Genomic DNA, 19,828 nt, shown 5'->3' on the forward strand with positions numbered 1-19,828 from the left:
TTTTTTAAAACTTAAAACGGGGACACTGGACCTAGACCTGTTTCCCCCCAACGGACCACATCATGGGAAGGATTTCTAAGGAGGTCGACCTTTCTGTTAAAGATAAGATCCTTTTTTTTTAAAAAACATAAAAGTCCGCAGAATTGCGTTGGCTAAACCCACCAGACTCCATGCAAACAATCAGGGATTTTAGCATCGTAAAACACGGGTTTCTAAAAACATCTCTGAAAACCGGGGACAGGTCCAGCCGGGGGGGGGGACAGGTCCAGGTCACCAAAACCGGGGACTGTCCCCAGCAACCGGGGACGTCTTGTCACCCCATATTGAAGTGCACAGACCTTACAAACGTAATGTGTTTTGGTCGGAGTGATTTTTACACTTGTTATTTACGTATTTGACATCAACCCCGTTCAGCACTTTGGTCAACTGTTGTTGTTTTTAAATGTGCTATGGAAATAATAATTGACATTGACTTCACACAGCTTAACGCAGGCCATTGGGTGTAACCCCGCTACTAGCTAACGGTAGCCCTGATGAGCTGTTAAGACCCCGAAGAAACCCTGTTACGTGACATGTGGTCTGGGGTCGCCGCTGTCTCTCATCTACCCGTTTCTGACGTATTCTGCTCAGACGCGTTCTGCTCCGAGTCCTCGTCCTCGTCAGATCCAGAGCCGTGGTCCCGCTCCCTGCCCCCGTTCTCCATGCTGCTCCTGGAGCTGTTCTCGGAGGTTTGGGAGACCCGAACCTGGTGGGGGGGGGGGGGGGGGCACACGGATGCAGGTTGAGGAGAGGACCAAACACTGCAGTAAGGGAACCAAAGACTGGAAGACGTAGTCTGGTTTACCTTGTTCTGGATTTAGCTTGTGTTGCATAGTTCATCTCCTTCTCCTCCCAGATGTCCTCTTCTTCTTCAGCATCATCAAACTGGCGTATCCTCTCTTTACAGCAGGCTTCAAACGCAGCCGCATTGGCCTGTAATAAACACGGGGGGGGGGACACCGTCAGCCAGTTGCCTGATAGACTTTGTTGTTTAAGTGTTGACCAACTGAACTATTACTGACAGTAAAAAAAAAAAGCAGATTCACTTTGAAAGTTGTTTTTAATGATCTGAGTAGGAAGAACACTCACACTATTATCATCCGCGTCGAGATTGAAGTTGATTTCGGCAATTCGGTCAAACGTGGCACTGAGGAAAGAGAACAAGAACATATATTAGTTCATTGAAAAAAACAATCGATTATTCGCATTCATGGGATTCCAAAAATCGATATTTGACCACATGTACATAACGCGAATTGTTTTGAATAGAGTGGATTGATACAGAATCGAGACACTTTCTGAAATCATGAACCCCTATTAGTTAACACCCTCTAAGTTCAGGTCATTTCCTGTAAGATAACTACGTTTGTTTCATTTTCTCTCCATCTCTCCATCTTTCCATCTCTCCATCTGTCCATATCTTCATCTCCCCATATCTTCATCTCCCCATCTGTTCATCTCTTCATCTCCCATCTGTTTATCTCCCCATCTCTCCATATCTTTATCTCTTCATCTCTCCATCTGTCCATCTCTCCATCTCCCTATCTTTCCATCTCTCCATCTCCCCATCTTTCCATCTCTCCATCTCCCCATCTTTCCATCTCTTCATCTGTCCATCTCTCCATCTTTCCATCTCTCCATCTCTTCATCTGTACATTTCTCCATCTCTCCATCTCTCCATATCTTTATCTCTTCACTGTCCATCTCTCCATCTGTCCATCTCTCCATCTGTACATCTCTCCATCTGTACATCTCTCCATCTGTACATCTCTCCATCTGTACATCTCTCCATCTGTACATCTCTCCATATCTTTATCTCTTCATCTGTCCATCTCTCCATCTGTCCATCTCTCCATCTCTCCATATCTTTATCTCTTCATCTGTCCATCTCTCCATCTCTCCATCTGTACATCTCTCCATATCTTTATCTCTTCATCTGTCCATCTCTCCATCTGTCCATCTCTCCATATCTTTATCTCTTCATCTGTCCATCTCTCCATCTCTCCATCTGTACATCTCTCCATATCTTTATCTCTTCATCTGTCCATCTCTCCATCTGTCCATCTCTCCATCTCTTCATCTGTACATCTGTCCATCTCCCTATCTTTCCATCTCTCCCTCTCTTCATCTGTCCATCTCCCTATCTTTCCATCTTTCCATCTCTCCATCTGTACATCTGTCCATCTCTCCATCTTTCCATCTTTCCATCTCTTCATCTGTACATCTCTCCATCTGTCCATCTCCCCACCTCTCCATATCTTTATCTCTTCATCTTTCCATCTCTCCATCTGTCCATCTCTCCATCTGTCCATCTTTCCATCTTTCCATCTCCCCATCTCTTCATCTTTACATCTCTCCATCTCTCCATATCTTTATCTCTTCATCTGTTCATCTCCCCATCTGTTTATCTGTTCATCTCCCCATCTCTCCATATCTTATCTCTCCATATCTTTATCTCTCCATCTCTCTCTGTCCACGCTCTTTATCTCTTCATCTCTCCATCTCTCATTTCCTTTTTTACGTTTCAGTAGCATATGTTGAAGCTCACTAAACTCCGACTCTGACTTGAGAAGTGGTCTGAAATTCTTCTTTTTAAAAACTTTTGTTTTAGTCACACTTTTTTCCCTATCAAAGATCAAATTACTATAAAATCTGGTTGAGTGCAAATAGCCCTACATAAAATATGTATATATACACACTTATTTATATATTCTCATTTAACTGTGTACTGGTCTGAGGCCAGTGGTGCTGAAGAACTACTGTAGTGTCGACATGTCCCAGCTACTAACGTTCCCTAAATGTCCCATACCATAATTGTTATTTATTTTTTTTTATTCAGTATACAGTAAAAAACCCTCGGGGGGGGGGGGGCTGGACTGTTGACCGACCAGGTCGGGACGCAGAGAGGCAAATGTGTAAGACTTCACTACTCACTTATATTTTCATCGTGCTCGCTGAACTCCTCCTCGTCGTTGAAGCCAAACTGATCCACGAAGTTGGCCGTCATCTGTTGGATCTGATAGTCAGAGAAGGCCTGGGAAGGTCAAAGCGCTTTTTAAGGCAACGTCGTTATGAATAGAATGAGAACTATTTCTTTAGCACAAAGTTACCGAATGCTTGGCAAGACAATACCATGGCCGACCACCAATTTAAAACTAATTCTGAAAGTTCACACACAGGAGAATAGGTATAATGGAACGTTATATTCACTGTTTCAATCATAGCTTTAGACAATGCCATTTCTTGGGATTTAAAGGGATTTAAAAGAGGATAAGGAGCTTGTGTGATCTAGTCTCAGGAAGAGCGTTCCAGGACCTTAAAGGTCCCCCTTGGTCCTCAGAACAGCTAGCAGAGCCTTGGCTGAAGTTCCTCAGGTGGTAACAGAAGATCGGATTTAAATGTGGGGGCAAATCCGGAGCAGGCCTTAAACGTTTTCAGTTACATCCTCAAAATCTATTCTGAAGTTTACCAGGAGCCAATGGAGAGAAGCCAACATTGGTGTAAAGTGCTCTCTTTTTCTACCGGAAGAGGTCCCCGGGGGTGGACCTGTGTGTGGTCACAGTGGTGTGAGGGTCATGGCCAGGTGTTTCCAGGCTGCTGTGTGTGTGTGTGTGTGTGTGTGTGTGTGTGTGTCCTACCTGCTGGAGAGACAGGTCGTTGGGGAACGGGCTCTCCATGTCGTCGTCTTCACTGGACGAGTGCATGTTGTGGGTGCTGACCTGCGGGACACAGCACAAGGTTTGGGGAACTTGTTACAGAGTCCTGCGGACATTAGTCGCCCAGTGGCCTCACTAGACACATTTGAACTATTTTACCTTGTGACTAGTCTATTTGCTAGTTGCTCAACCTTTCTTCTCTTCCGTTCCACTGAGCCCACTGACACTTAGAAAGTACATGGCATTACATCTGGGAGCTTAAACTGCTTATTGTGTGTAATTTGGACTGACACTGAGATACAGGTTCTGTTTCTGGCGTGGCGCCGCCACTATTGGCTAACATTAAATTAAGTGTCTGCCACGGTTCGGTGCATTCACTGCCCGGTCATCATTTTGCCACTCTGGGGATTTTCTTTAATGGCTTATCTGAGATGACACTCCTCCAGACAGAGCTTTTTTTTCCCCCGTCTGCAGCAGGATAACCCGTTGTGATTGGACAAAGAATGACGTCGGGGGCGCATTTAGAGTCCTTTCCATATTGATTTATGGGAGGAGGCCATATCCCAGAATGCTGTGTGGACTAGGATTTTGTTTATAAGACTTCGAGAGAGCTTGTGGAACATAGCGAACTCGCAGCACGAACACACCTCTCAGCTGAAGCTACGGGAATACATCAGCAATGGCCCAACCCAAGCATTCAGACCTACAGTCTTTTTGAATACCATACCAATTTCAATGCAGCGAATGTATTTTCTTACAATGCCAATGCCCCTCTGCACTTTGTATACATGTCTAGTTCAGGTTCCTGAAAAGCTATCAGTAGATCCCAGTGTTGCCTGGCGCCTCACCGCCGCCATGCTTTGAGTCTAGGGCCACTATTGCTGTAAATCAATTAAACCAGCGCGTCTGACTTCAGGGCTTATATTCTGAAGATTTATTAAATCCCAAAGTTGAAGCCCGTAGCAGCTGCTCTGACACCGGGCGGGTCCAGTCTCACCAGCTCCACCGTGTTCCTCCGGTTGGTCTCTCGCAGGGTCTCGTCCACGAAGCTCTCCCAGCGGCCTCTGCAGTCTTCTGGCAGCTCTGCAACAACAGGCGCACTCGTTTCAACCGACCTCACTTAAAACGCTAACTCATTTGGCCATCAGGCCTACTGCAACATATGAGGTACCTTTGATGAGGTCAGTGATCTGGGACTGTACCGGTCCTTTCTCCAGGTTCTGGACCACCATGTTGGCGATCCTGGTCAGATGACCCATGTTGCCTCTCCTGGTTCCGCCCTCACCCCTGAGATTCACAAATTACACTTAAGCACCGGCTCAGACCAAAGATTGGGCAAAACCATTTAAGAACTTCAGAGGGAGGTTTCGGCTGAACCGGCCCGTCTCAGCTCGACTTAAACCAGCTCAGACGGCGTTGCTGAGACTCAGCTGGTCTAGTCTCCAGGGGCTGGTTTTAGAACCTAAGGGACGTCACCTGTTTCAACAGCCAGTAGCAAAGTCATCTTACAATAAAATGATCTATACACCATTGTATTTCTGTTACACTGTTAAAGGCTCAACGTGCGTGAAGCGAGCTAGAAAGTGATTGTAGAGAGGGCGCAACAAATGATACATTTAGCTACAAAAAGCCTGAAAGTCAGAAGTTATAATGGAAGTACAAAGAGTTATTGCTATAGAGATGATACAGGGTCTAGTCTCGGCCCGTTGGTGCGAACTGGCAGGTTATTAGAACTTGTAAATTTCAACTCTTCGCTTTGCAGATCTTTGGTCTGAACTGGGCTTAACGATCCCTTCAACTGGCGTAAAGTAACTTCACTGCAACACCACAACTGTCAAAACTAATCTCTGACACACAAATGATGTTTGCTGAGGTCCAGGCAGCGATCACAAAGCCGAGAAATAAGATTCGGATCTTTACTCTTTACTTTAACCACAGACTTAGTTTTCCACTACTACAATAAAGTATATATTTAGCGGGATTGCGTAGCTGCAGAGGTGTGATGTGGTGGTGGAAAACCTTCGGTTTTGATGCGAGAGATCCTTACTGTATTTTATCATTCTCCTCCCAGGCGTCGAGGATCCTCTGGACCAGTTGACACTTCTGGAAAAGCTGGGGGTTCGACAGAAAACACAGAACAAAGGTGAGGTTCTGGTGCTCTTCCTTCCTCAATTGTTTCAATAACCAAACAGCAGCAGAGAAGGTTTTGGGCGTAGTACAGCAAGCCGCTTAAGCCACCTACATGCGCTACTAGGGCATTGTGGACGGAGGTCTGTGGGTCGCTGGTCCCGCCCGTCTCCGCCGCCTCCTCCCCCTGCGGCTCGGGGTCCGACGCCGCGGGATTCCCATCGTGGTTCTGGAGGCCCGGGTTGGGCCGCTCCTCCGAAGGATGGTTCAGGATAGCCGCCACACACAGCTCCACTTGGAAGTGCAAAAAGTTATTCCAGGAGTATTTGAAGAACAGATCCTGTGCAGAGAGAGAAAGACGTGAAGCAAAGTCAGTGGCATTAGAGATTGCTAAAAGACTAGACACCTCCGTTAACAGCCTACAGTTGTCAACATGACCAATATGTCTTTTCCACCAAGGCTAACCAGGTCCTGGTTCTGGGCTGGTGCTAGTGCCAGTTCGGTGCTGGTTCTACTCGCCAGTTCTCTAAGAACCGGCTCGATTTTCCCCAGCCTGAGAACCAGAGCAGGGCTCCATCACAACGTGACTGCAAGTACAATCCACACTAATGGAGGACTACATGCCGATACTTCTGCTCCTGGCTTTACAAATTCCCACTGCATTCAAAGACGGGCCTTGACAGCTATTCGTGACCGCTACGGACAGAGGACACGTTCAAGAAGAAAGGTGATAATCTCGCAAAAGCAAAACACCGTTAGGGTGAACAGACGTCCCGGTTTGACCAGGCGGTCCCAATTTTCCCGACAAAAAGCCTATCGGGACCCGCTCCCAGCACCTGACGTAACCGGTTCTTATCTCTAGACCAGCGCTACGTTGGTGCTGAGTTGGAACCCGTCTTCTTGGCCCGGAACCAGGTTTATTTGTGTGGAAAAGCAAAGAACCGGTTCAATATCTGGCCCTGACTCCGAACCAGCACCAGAACCGCCTTGGTGGAAAAGACACATGATAGCGCTAGCAGTTTTTAGGAAATTTAGCCAATTACTGCAAGCCCACATGGCTCTGTGCCCTTCTGACATGGCTATTTGAAAGAGTCGTGGTTATATTTGGACCTGAAGAACTTCTCCAGTCCCCCCATGCAGTTTAACCAGGTCAACAGTCTGCCGCGCTGCATTCAAAGCGCCATGGTTTTATATGAAATGAGCCCCACCCGCTGCCCTTTGGTCAGGTGGTGTGATACGGTTATCGGTGGCCCCCGTGCCTCATGACCAACCTTACGCGAATCTGGTGCAACCTTTTCAGACGTAGCAGGCAAACAGAATCAGGCAAAAGCATCGCTCTACGACACCTCCTCACATCGCCTTGCAGTTGTATGCCTTCGCCAAACAGTCAACACACACACCGTCAGAACGATTTAATCCTTTTAATTGCTGAATTTCTATTAATAACAATCTGTTTTTAAGTACAAATATACATATTAACAATGAAAAGGAATGAAGGGTTACCGGCCAACAAGCATCCGACTGGTCTGGAATATCAGAACAGCTGTAGTTTGTTTATTTGTGTGTCTTTTTTTTTTAGTTTTACACATTTGAGTGCCTTTTTGTGTGTGTGAAATGTAAGTTATGGTCCTAACAGTTGATAATGGTTCTGTAATATCGTATGTTTTATGTAATGTTTTTGCCTGTTATGTTTGATTTATTGGCCAATGAAGACAGATTTTTGTCAACAAAATGTTTTTCTGAACATCAATGACATTGAAACGGTGATAACTGAAACAGATATACAACACACCGTGTGTGTGTGTGTGTTGTGTGTGTGTGTGTGTGTGTGTGTGTGTGTGTGGTGTGTGTGTGTGGTGTGTGTGTGTGTGTACACATACGTATTTCAAACAGACCTAAGTGCTATACAGATAACCTGCCTCTGCACCACCAAAGTGAACATAAAATAACTCTAAAATATACATAAATGCATATGAAATTGTTGTCAAAACCCACTCAAGTGACATAGACACATCATCAGACACCATCTTGGAAGTTTGTGATCAATACCGTATGGTGATGTAATCAAGTGGTGTCCCATTTCATGGGGGGGGGGGTGTTTTCACCCCTAGACCTTACCCCTTGGTTTCAAGGGCTAGGGGCAAGATGGAGAGATGGGATTGAGACTCAGCCTACCAGTAGTAGGTCCATGGTGGAGAGACTGCAGAGCTCCTGGCAGATGCTGAGGGCACTGGTTTGCAGCAGGGCGGCCACCAGGCGGGCCACGTGAAGGCGGGCGTTCCCCAGTGGCTGCTCCAGGACGCCAACGGTCGTCAATATTGCACTTTTCTGTAGGGGGAATAAGAAAAGCCCAATGTTGTTTGGATGCCAACACACAAGAACCCAGAGATTCAATGCTGTAACTACAGAGGAGAACAATGTGTACTGTCCACACCATCAGCTACGCTACGTTATATTTAAATAGAAGGCTAAAACATGCTAGCTAAAGGCGCTACCTGCTTATGTTTCGAGTGTATTGTGCTTCATGACGTGGCACTGCTCCGTAGCTTTACCTTGGGGGGATCCAGAAGAAGCTGCTGGAAGTCCTTTATGTGGGGCTCAATGGCATTTAAAATACTGCTGCTTACAGTGTAAGACCTTTCATAACCCTGAGAATACAGATCCATCAGCCCTTCCAACCTGGGGGACACAAGCAGACGGAAACATTAGGCGCAATTCAAATTAATCATGTGGGGGTTTATTGCTCAAACTACCCTGGAGGACCAGGACGCACACACACACATACATTTAAACATAACACTTACCCAGACCTCCTGGTCTCCAGTAAGGTAAGTAGCACTTGAGTTCCATTAACAATGGAGGCCTCACTCCTCTCCCCGTCAAACATGTTCTTCAGGAGCCCCGCTACACTCTCCTGCCTGGGAGACACAAGACAAACAAACTACTAAACCAGGACGACACGCTAGAGCATTGTCTGCCTCTTAAAGCCAGCAAACCAGTTGTCCAGTGTCACGGGTGAGATGTTGTCCACCGAGGAAGCGTCATGAAAGATGAAAGACGTCAACAAATCTAAACTGTTATCTAACAGGCTCTGACAGCAAATGCTTGCACACACAACAACCTTTTAAAAGAGCTCTTAAATCCAGATTTGGACATTTGTTTCCGTGTGTTTACAATCCCGGCTTGTGTGGACATGTAAGAACGCACATCCTACCAAGTGTACAGTCAAACTGCTCAAAAGAAGACAAAAAAAAACAAGTGAGAAGAGCCTACCAATTAGGTCGCACCATTAACCCACAGCAGATGGGAAGCAGGAGGTTAGCATAGAAGCAGATTTTTGTGTGTGTAATTGTGAGCTACTGCAGCCAGATACATGTCATGTTTTTCAATAACAGCTTTACACTTTCCCTCCTAGGACTTTAATCAAAAGGCATTGCACGTTGCACACTTACGACTCCAGTACAGCCAATAGAGGGTCGGCCTCCATGTTCTCCTGCATCTGATTGGCCTGGTCTCGACTAAGGCGGATGATGTCACAGAGCGTCTGGGATGCATTTGATTGTCTCTGGAATGTAAATCGTTGAATTAGAAAATCCTAATTGACAGATTATGGCAATCCATGTGTTTATGCAACCGTAGCTTCTACATCTGACAAAGACAGCGTCGTGACAACATGGGGACAGGTCCCGGACAGGGGTTCACCTAGTCAAATTTCACAATTTTTGACATCTTTTTAAGACCGTTATGAATGAATTTAAAGACCTATGTCACAACATCAAGCTGTGTCCCTTTTTTTCCAAGCCATGTATTGCTAAACTTGCACTTCCCCATAGTCATAGACTCGCGCCAATGACACGAAAGCTGATTGGCTGTAATATAAGTTGCATGTTGGCCTCATTTGTAGTGGTAACCGCAATTTCCCCACTGTGGGACCATTGAAGGCTCTTCTTATCTTGATGCAGCAAATTATATTTGGACCAGCGAAAGAAAACTTTTTAAGGCCTAAAATTTTGATTTTGAAATTTGAAGTTTTTAGACGTTTTAAGACACTCACCTCCTCATCTTTGCCAGTATGGATGAGCTCTGTGAGTCTTTGTACCAACTTCTCCTCATTCAGCCACTAAGGAGAAAAAAATCAACATGGCGTAAGATACTCTGAAGGTGCTTAAAGGCTGGTGTAAGATACGCTGAAGGTGCTTAAAGGCTGGTGTAAGATACTCTGAAGGTGTTTAAAGGCTGGTGTAAGATACTCTGAAGGTGCTTAAAGGCTGGTGTAAGATACTCTGAAGGTGCTTAAAGGCTGGTGTAAGATACTCTGAAGGTGGTGTAAGATACTCTGAAGGTGGTGTAAGATACTCTGAAGGTGCTTAAAGGCTGGCGTAAGATACTCTGAAGGTGGTGTAAGATACTCTGAAGGTGGTGTAAGATACTCTGAAGGTGTTTAAAGGCTGGTGTAAGATACTCTGAAGGTGGTGTAAGATACTCTGAAGGTGGTGTAAGATACTCTGAAGGTGCTTAAAGGCTGGCGTAAGATACTCTGAAGGTGGTGTAAGATACTCTGAAGGTGGTGTAAGATACTCTGAAGGTGCTTAAAGGCTGGCGTAAGATACTCTGAAGGTGTTTAAAGGCTGGTGTAAGATACTCTGAAGGTGGTGCAAGATACTCTGAAGGTGGTGTAAGATACTCTGAAGGTGCTTAAAGGCTGGCGTAAGATACTCTGAAGGTGTTTAAAGGCTGGTGTAAGATACTCTGAAGGTGGTGTAAGATACTCTGAAGGTGGTGTAAGATACTCTGAAGGTGCTTAAAGGCTGGCGTAAGATACTCTGAAGGTGGTGTAAGATACTCTGAAGGTGGTGTAAGATACTCTGAAGGTGCTTGAAGGCTGGTGTAAGATACTGTGAAGGTGGTGTAAGATACTCTGAAGGTGCTTAAAGGCTGGTGTAAGATACTCTGAAGGTGCTTAAAGGCTGGTGTAAGATACTCTGAAGGTGCTTAAAGGCTGGTGTAAGATACTGTGAAGGTGGTGTAAGATACGCTGAAGGTGCTTAAAGGCTGGTGTAAGATACTCTGAAGGTGCTTAAAGGCTGGTGTAAGATACTCTGAAGGTGCTTAAAGGCTGGTGCTCACTTACAGGAAGTACACAAAGACATTAAGGGTGCTTACATGGAGGACCTCCTGCCTCAAGGGGGCAGGCTCTACACAACTGATAAGGCGAAGCAGCAGGTCCATCATGGCAGAAGCGTCAATGTGTTTCAGCACCAGGCCGATGAAGCCTTCCTTTTTCTTTAGAAAGGTGATCACCTGGAAAACAAATCAAAGGGCTCAATACTTTTCGGTTCCTGTAAACAGACACAGAGGAGAGACGGAGCCGCGAGCCAGCGGCAGAAATGAGCCAAATCGCGATGAATTATGGACATAAAGTGGACCAATCTTGGATATAACGGTGTGGATTTAAAGCCCAACGACCCCGAAAGAGGCTGGAAGTTCCAGGCTGGATAGAAAACCACCTGTAGAGGCTAGAAGGACCCGGAAGAGACCTCCGTACCCGCTAACTCGTCAGGTTTTAGGCGCAACTTTTGGTGAGTCGCTAGCTGTTATGGTTAAACAATGATTGGACTACGAATCAGAGGTGCTTTTTTTTTACGGGTGGGCGAGTGTCTCGGTCTCAGGGGGTTAAATCAAGAAACCGTTGGTCAGTACCTGTTCGGTTTTCCTGGCGATGAGGTTGCCGATGGTTTTGCTGAAGAAGCTGGCCAGTAGCGGGTTGAGGGGGGGGTCCTGCTCCAGGAAGTGGTAGAGCACCTCGAGGAGAGAGTCGTCCGCGCCCAGCTTGTCGTTAATAATGGACACGTCTGATGTCAGGAGCTCACACGCAATGTTGGGAAACCTTAACCGAAACAATAAGTGAATTACAGAATGACATTTAAGGAATTTCTTATGGTTTTTTGAAAAAACAACAAAAGAAACAGTAAGAAATGGGATGTAACAAAGTAAAATAAATGAAATCAGAGTGGAAAAATAGTACTGAACACAACCACTAACAAATACATTTTGTATTTTCTCTTTTTAAGAGAATATATAAACAATTTAGGATGTTAATGCAGGTTAATACATGTGAATTATACCAGGTGTGACAGTGTTGCAGAGACGTTCGGTACGAATACTTTTGTCAAGATGAGAAAAAGTACTTTAAATACATTGGTACAACTGCAGTATTTCTTTTGGTGTTCTGTCCCAACAACTGAACGGGAACTAAAAACAAGAACTAGGTTAACCAAATCCTGCCCTGAGGCGGAGTATCAAAGAGCTCCAACATCTAGTCGAGATGTCTGGCTTCATCTGCTTTTCATTTTAGGGAATCTTGTGCACTTTTTGCATTTCATCACATCAAATTAGACAATATAATACATAAATTGCACCTTGTACACCTGCACTACCTAATAAAGTTGTAGTTTCTGTTCCTGTGTTTCATTTAATCCACACACTCTCTGTATATCTTCATCTGTATTTATATTTTTGATTACAAGTACTGACTTTTTCCATATTATTCATGGTCACAGGTGAACATAACTTATATTATGGTTACCTACTTTTGCTTTATAACTTTAAGTGATGTTCAATTTAATTTTAAAGTCACTTACTTACACCGCAATATTGGTTGTTTTTTTTGTACTATGGCACCCGCACTTTACCTTTACAAAACCTTTATTTGACGCCACTTTACTTTACTTCAGTCTACCTTCAATCGAAGAATAAAATATGCTAAAGGATAAAAGTAGAGAAGGGGGGGGGGGGGTCGGACCTGATGCGTTGTTTATCAACTTCTTCCTACTCCTTTTGAACGTGGAAAAAAATTTTGTTACGTTTGAATGACTTTTAATTTTGGAAGACTGTGCTAGGAAGTACATGACCTTATTCATCTGTCATTCTCATTATAGATGTATGCAGGAATGCATGTATATAATCTAATGTTTTTTTGTTTTTTTAATGTTCAAATAAACTATTAAACCAACTAATTGTCTACTGTTTGCCTGTTCCTCTTGTGTGTTTACTGGTTTGTTTGTTTTTTGCTCTTATTGTTGAGAATGCTGCTGTAACAAAGGAATTTCCCCGCTGTGGGATGAAGAAAGCATCATCTCATCTCATCTTATCTTATCTTGTCCTTACAGCAGTATATAATGGCTGCACTGACTAACTCACTTGAAGCGGCTCCTCTCCTCCAGGTCGGCGGGCGGCTCCGTGGTGATGAGGCGGACCAGCTCCTGCATGCAGTGCTCCTGGGAGAGGAAGAGCAGCAGCCGGCGGTTCTGGGCCTTGCACTCCTGCAGGACGTCGTCCTCCTCCATCAGCTCTCGCAGCGTCACGTCCTCTCGGTCCAGCAGCTGGTCGATGTGGGACGTGGTGTGCAGGTCGAACTTCCAGAACATGGCGGCCGCCGGGACGGGGGGCACGGCCCTGGGTCCGCGGGGACGGCGGAGTCAGGATGGAGGGAAGGTGAGAGGACAAAAACACAGAAGGTGGAGGGAATACGGAGAAAGAGGGTAGGAAAAGGGAAGGAGAGGAGTCATAGGTGGGGGTAGGAAAAGGGAAGGAGAGGAGTCGTAGGTGGGGGTAGGAAAAGGGAAGGAGAGGAGTTGTAGGTGGGGGTAGGAAAAGGGAAGGAGAGGAGTCGTAGGTGGGGGTAGGAAAAGGGAAGGAGAGGAGTTGTAGGTGGGGGTAGGAAAAGGGAAGGAGAGGAGTCGTAGGTGGGGGTAGGAAAAAGGAAGGAGAGGAGTCATAGGTGGGGGTAGGAAAAGGGAAGGAGAGGAGTCGTAGGTGGGGGTAGGAAAAGGGAAGGAGAGGAGTCGTAGGTGGGGGTAGGAAAAGGGAAGGAGAGGAGTTGTAGGTGGGGGTAGGAAAAGGGAAGGAGAGGAGTCGTAGGTGGGGGTAGGAAAAAGGAAGGAGAGGAGTCATAGGTGGGGGTAGGAAAAGGGAAGGAGAGGAGTCGTAGGTGGGGGAAGGAACCCGGGGAGAGAAATGGATGTAATCAAAAGACGTAAAATAAAGGGTTAAACCGACAAGACAGCACTATCACTTGCAGTAAATCCTTTTATATCACAGATTATGTTCACATTCTCCTATTAACTTAATGAGAAATTGTCTTGTAAAGAGCCTTTTCTGATCATTTTAATTAGAATCAAACACCCACTGTTTTCTAATTCACAATGAAAATAAACTGTATTGTCCTCTTCCAGCCTCCATACTCTTTGGATGGCGCTGTCTCCCATATATGGGCATACTATTGGCTTTACTTCCGTAAACAACAGAGAGCAGACATGGACCACGCAGCTAGCGGCAAAAAATAAGCAAAAACGCGATGAATTGTGGACATAAAGTGGATAAATCTTGGATGTTATGGTTTGGATTTAATGCTCAATGACTCCGAAAAAGGCTGGAAGTTCCAGGCTGGATAGAAAACCACCTGAAGAGGCTAGAGAGACCCGGAAGAGACCTCCGTAACCACTAACTTGTTAGCTTTTGTCAGACTATTTAATGAAAATGGACAGATACATTTGCCTTTATTTAGTTCGTTGAGTATCCCTGCTCTAGTGTGTGGATCTTTCAAATAAAAGCCAGGGTTTCCCCCCCAGAGTATTACGAGACCAGAAGCCCATCAGGACTAAATTGCCCAGAGGGAAACCCTGAAAAGGCATAAAAGAGCAGCCCATGTTTTGCTAAATTTGTAGGAAAATCGCAAAATGAAAGAAAGATTGACTGTGGAGGGTAATGACGCTGTGACGTAACGTGTAGGCGACATCTTCAGTCACTAGTCAAGCTGTGAGCTCTGTAGAATTTAAACGTAAATTAGGAATTGGCAACTCGTGTACCCAGTTTAATCAAAATACATGACACACACAACAGTAGCATTATTGTGGTCCATGTAAGTGTAGTCCTAGACTGTACAATTACACAAAAAAAAGCCACACAGTGAAATGCTCGCACACGTACCAGTGGATGAAAGGTGGATTTCTTTAATCAGACCTCCCCCACGGGCAGGCAGGCATTTGTGTGTGTGCAGACGACAGAGAGCGTGGCGAGGCCTGGCATTTATCAGCATGGGTCTCCTCTCAAAACGCAGGCCTCTTTAGGAGATGAGACGCAGAGAGGCTCACCATAACCTGCAGGACACACGACAGCAGCAGCAGCAGCAGCAGCAGCAGCAGCAGCAGGCGTTAGGAACCAACTAGATTTGAGAAGAAACGACACAGGGTTAACATACTATTCAGACATTTAGATCTGCACAAACACTGTGTGTCAATGTACCCATGAAGAGCTGTGATGTATCTTGCAAGTTGGTGAATAAAGTCAACCAGGGCTGGGAACCACCCTCCCGATACAATATCATCCACAACACTAATGTCATGACACAATATTATTGCAATTTTAAACCTAATGCAATATTCTGCGACATATTGCAATTTATTACCCTTTTATCCGACTTCTAATTTTTCCCAATTTCAAATGACGTCCCCGAAAGGAAACTTTGTCAACAGAAACTTGTAACATCTATTTAATCTAAACTGATACCTTTCTCTTTTTGTTCATGTCACTTCAATTTTATTGATGCAAAATGGGACAAACTGACCAATACAATCACCAAACTGACCAATACAATGACCAAACTGACCAATACAATGACCAAACTGACCAATACAATGACCAAACTGACCAATACAATGACCAAACTGACCAATACAATGACCAAACTGACCAATACAATCACCAAACTGACCAATACAATCACCAAACTGACCAAACTGACCAATACAATGACCAAACTGACCAATACAATGACCAAACTGACCAAACTGACCAATACAATGACCAAACTGACCAATACAATGACCAAACTGACCAATACAATGACCAAACTGACCAAACTGACCAATACAATGACCAAACTGACCAAACTGACCAATACAATGACCAAACTGACCAAACTGACCAATACAATGACCAAACTGACCAATACAATGACCAAACTGACCAATACAATGACCAAACTGACCAATACAATGACCAAACTGACCAAACTGACCAATACAATGACCAAACTGACCAATACAATGACCAAACTGACCAATACAATGACCAAACTGACCAAACTGACCAATACAATGACCAAACTGACCAATACAATGACCAAACTGACCAAACTGACCAATACAATGACCAAACTGACCAATACAATGACCAAACTGACCAATACAATGACCAAACTGACCAAACTGACCAATACAATGACCAAACTGACCAATACAATGACCAAACTGATCAATACAATGACCAAACTGACCAATACAATGACCAAACTGACCAATACAATGACCAAACTGACCAATACAATGACCAAACTGACCAAACTGACCAATACAATGACCAAACTGACCAATACAATGACCAAACTGACCAATACAATGACCAAACTGACCAAACTGACCAATACAATGACCAAACTGACCAATACAATGACCAAACTGACCAATACAATGACCAAACTGACCAAACAATGACCAAACTGACCAATACAATGACCAAAATGACCAAACAATGACCAAACTGACCAATACAATGACCAATACAATGACCAAACTGACCAAACAATGACCAAACTGACCAATACAATGACCAAACTGACCAATACAATGACCAAAATGACCAAACAATGACCAAACTGACCAATACAATGACCAAAATGACCAAACAATGACCAAACTGACCAATACAATGACCAAACTGACCAATACAATGACCAAACAATGACTAAACTGACCAAACTGACCAATACAATGACCAAACTGACCAAACTGACCAATACACTGACCAAACTGACCAATACAATGACCAAACTGACCAAACTGACCAATACAATCACCAAACTGACCAATACAATGACCAAACTGACCAATACAATGACCAAACTGACCAATACAATGACCAAACTGACCAATACAATCACCAAACTGACCAATACAATCACCAAACTGACCAAACTGACCAAACTGACCAATACAATGACCAAACTGACCAAACAATGACCAAACTGACCAATACAATGACCAAACTGACCAATACAATGACCAAACTGACCAAACAATGACCAAACTGACCAAACAATGACCAAACTGACCAATACAATGACCAAACTGACCAAACTGACCAATACAATGACCAAACTGACCAAACTGACCAATACAATGACCAAACTGACCAAACTGACCAATACAATGACCAAACTGACCAATACAATGACCAAACTGACCAAACTGACCAATACAATGACCAAACTGACCAAACTGACCAATACAATGACCAAACTGACCAAACTGACCAATACAATGACCAAACTGACCAAACTGACCAATACAATGACCAAACTGACCAATACAATGACCAAACTGACCAAACTGACCAATACAATGACCAAACTGACCAATACAATGACCAAACTGACCAAACTGACCAATACAATGACCAAACTGACCAATACAATGACCAAACTGACCAATACAATGACCAAACTGACCAAACTGACCAATACAATGACCAAACTGACCAATACAATGACCAAACTGACCAATACAATGACCAAACTGACCAATACAATGACCAAACTGACCAATACAATGACCAAACTGACCAATACAATGACCAAACTGACCAATACAATGACCAAACTGACCAATACAATGACCAAACTGACCAATACAATGACCAAACTGACCAAACTGACCAATACAATGACCAAACTGACCAATACAATGACCAAACTGACCAATACAATGACTAAACTGACCAATACAATGACCAATACAATGACCAAACTGACCAAACAATGACCAAACTGACCAATACAATGACCAAAATGACCAAACAATGACCAAACTGACCAATACAATGACCAAACTGACCAAACTGACCAATACAATGACCAAAATGACCAAACAATGACCAAACTGACCAATACAATGACCAATACAATGACCAAACTGACCAAACCAATACAATGACCAAACTGACCAATACAATGACCAAACTGACCAATACAATGACCAAACTGACCAATACAATGACCAAAATGACCAAACAATGACCAAAATGACCAATACAATGACCAAAATGACCAAACAATGACCAAACTGACCAATACAATGACCAAACTGACCACCAAACTGACCAATACAATGACCAAACAATGACTAAACTGACCAAACTGACCAATACAATGACCAAACTGACCAATACACTGACCAAACTGACCAATACAATGACCAAACTGACCAAACTGACCAATACAATCACCAAACTGACCAATACAATGACCAAACTGACCAATACAATGACCAAACTGACCAATACAATGACCAAACTGACCAATACAATGACCAAACTGACCAATACAATCACCAAACTGACCAATACAATCACCAAACTGACCAAACTGACCAAACTGACCAATACAATGACCAAACTGACCAAACAATGACCAAACTGACCAATACAATGACCAAACTGACCAATACAATGACCAAACTGACCAAACTGACCAATACAATGACCAAACTGACCAAACTGACCAATACAATGACCAAACTGACCAAACTGACCAATACAATGACCAAACTGACCAATACAATGACCAAACTGACCAATACAATGACCAAACTGACCAATACAATGACCAAACTGACCAATACAATGACCAAACTGACCAAACTGACCAATACAATGACCAAACTGACCAATACAATGACCAAACTGACCAATACAATGACCAAACTGACCAAACTGACCAATACAATGACCAAACTGACCAATACAATGACCAAACTGACCAATACAATGACCAAACTGACCAATACAATGACCAAACTGACCAATACAATGACCAAACTGACCAATACAATGACCAAACTGATCAATACAATGACCAAACTGACCAATACAATGACCAAACTGACCAATACAATGACCAAACTGACCAAACTGACCAATACAATGACTAAACTGACCAATACAATGACCAATACAATGACCAAACTGACCAAACAATGACCAAACTGACCAATACAATGACCAAAATGACCAAACAATGACCAAACTGACCAATACAATGACCAATACAATGACCAAACTGACCAAACAATGACCAAACTGACCAATACAATGACCAAACTGACCAATACAATGACCAAAATGACCAAACAATGACCAAACTGACCAATACAATGACCAAACTGACCAATACAATGACCAAACAATGACTAAACTGACCAAACTGACCAATACAATGACCAAACTGACCAAACTGACCAATACACTGACCAAACTGACCAATGCAATGACCAAACTTACCAAACTGACCAATACAATGACCAAAATGATCAATACAATGACCAAAATGATCAATACAATGACCAAAATGACCAAACAATGACCAAACTGACCAATACAATGACCAATACAATGACCAAACTGACCAAACAATGACCAAACTGACCAATACAATGACCAAACTGACCAATACAATGACCAAACTGACCAAACAATGACCAAACAATGACCAAACAATGACCAAACAATGACCAAACTGACCAATACAATGACCAAACAATGACCAAACTGACCAATACAATGACCAAACTGACCAATACAATGACCAAAATGACCAAACAATGACCAAACTGACCAATACAATGACCAAACTGACCAATACAATGACCAAACAATGACTAAACTGACCAAACTGACCAATACATGACCAAACTGACCAAACTGACCAATACAATGACCAAACTGACCAAACTGACCAATACAATGACCAAACTGACCAATACAATGACCAAACTGACCAATACAATGACCAAAATGATCAATACAATGACCAAAATGACCAAACTGACCAATACAATGACCAAACTGACCAATACAATGACCAAACTGACCAATACAATGACCAAACTGAC

The 19,828-nt window shown here is 43.7% G+C and overlaps 1 protein-coding gene across 3 annotated transcripts in view; it reads right to left on the reverse strand.

Annotated features, from left to right (window-relative positions):
- Positions 1 to 683: 683 nt before the first annotated feature.
- Positions 684 to 19,828, reverse strand: part of ppp6r2a (protein phosphatase 6, regulatory subunit 2a) — a 28,560-nt gene continuing 9,415 nt past the window's right edge. The window contains exons 2-19 of one of the 3 annotated variants that reach the window (XM_032507990.1): positions 14,811 to 14,980; positions 13,023 to 13,277; positions 11,523 to 11,709; positions 10,986 to 11,123; positions 9,877 to 9,942; positions 9,275 to 9,387; positions 8,627 to 8,740; positions 8,375 to 8,501; positions 7,998 to 8,150; positions 5,938 to 6,162; positions 5,743 to 5,807; positions 4,867 to 4,982; positions 4,693 to 4,778; positions 3,678 to 3,758; positions 2,974 to 3,073; positions 1,129 to 1,186; positions 845 to 972; positions 684 to 745 (exon numbers count right to left, since the gene is read on the reverse strand). In XM_032507990.1, coding sequence (XP_032363881.1) covers positions 876 to 972; positions 1,129 to 1,186; positions 2,974 to 3,073; positions 3,678 to 3,758; positions 4,693 to 4,778; positions 4,867 to 4,982; positions 5,743 to 5,807; positions 5,938 to 6,162; positions 7,998 to 8,150; positions 8,375 to 8,501; positions 8,627 to 8,740; positions 9,275 to 9,387; positions 9,877 to 9,942; positions 10,986 to 11,123; positions 11,523 to 11,709; positions 13,023 to 13,249 — 1,953 coding nt within the window. In that variant the 5' untranslated portion in view covers positions 13,250 to 13,277; positions 14,811 to 14,980 and the 3' untranslated portion in view covers positions 684 to 745; positions 845 to 875. Of the gene's footprint in view, positions 746 to 844; positions 973 to 1,128; positions 1,187 to 2,973; positions 3,074 to 3,677; positions 3,759 to 4,692; positions 4,779 to 4,866; positions 4,983 to 5,742; positions 5,808 to 5,937; positions 6,163 to 7,997; positions 8,151 to 8,374; positions 8,502 to 8,626; positions 8,741 to 9,274; positions 9,388 to 9,876; positions 9,943 to 10,985; positions 11,124 to 11,522; positions 11,710 to 13,022; positions 13,278 to 14,810; positions 15,046 to 19,828 lie in introns of those variants that run through there. The other 2 variants (XM_032507991.1, XM_032507989.1) reach the window with 2 other exon arrangements.

Source organism: Etheostoma spectabile, unplaced genomic scaffold (assembly GCF_008692095.1).
Source record: "Etheostoma spectabile isolate EspeVRDwgs_2016 unplaced genomic scaffold, UIUC_Espe_1.0 scaffold00005448, whole genome shotgun sequence".
In the NCBI taxonomy this organism is placed as follows: Eukaryota; Metazoa; Chordata; class Actinopteri; order Perciformes; family Percidae; genus Etheostoma; species Etheostoma spectabile.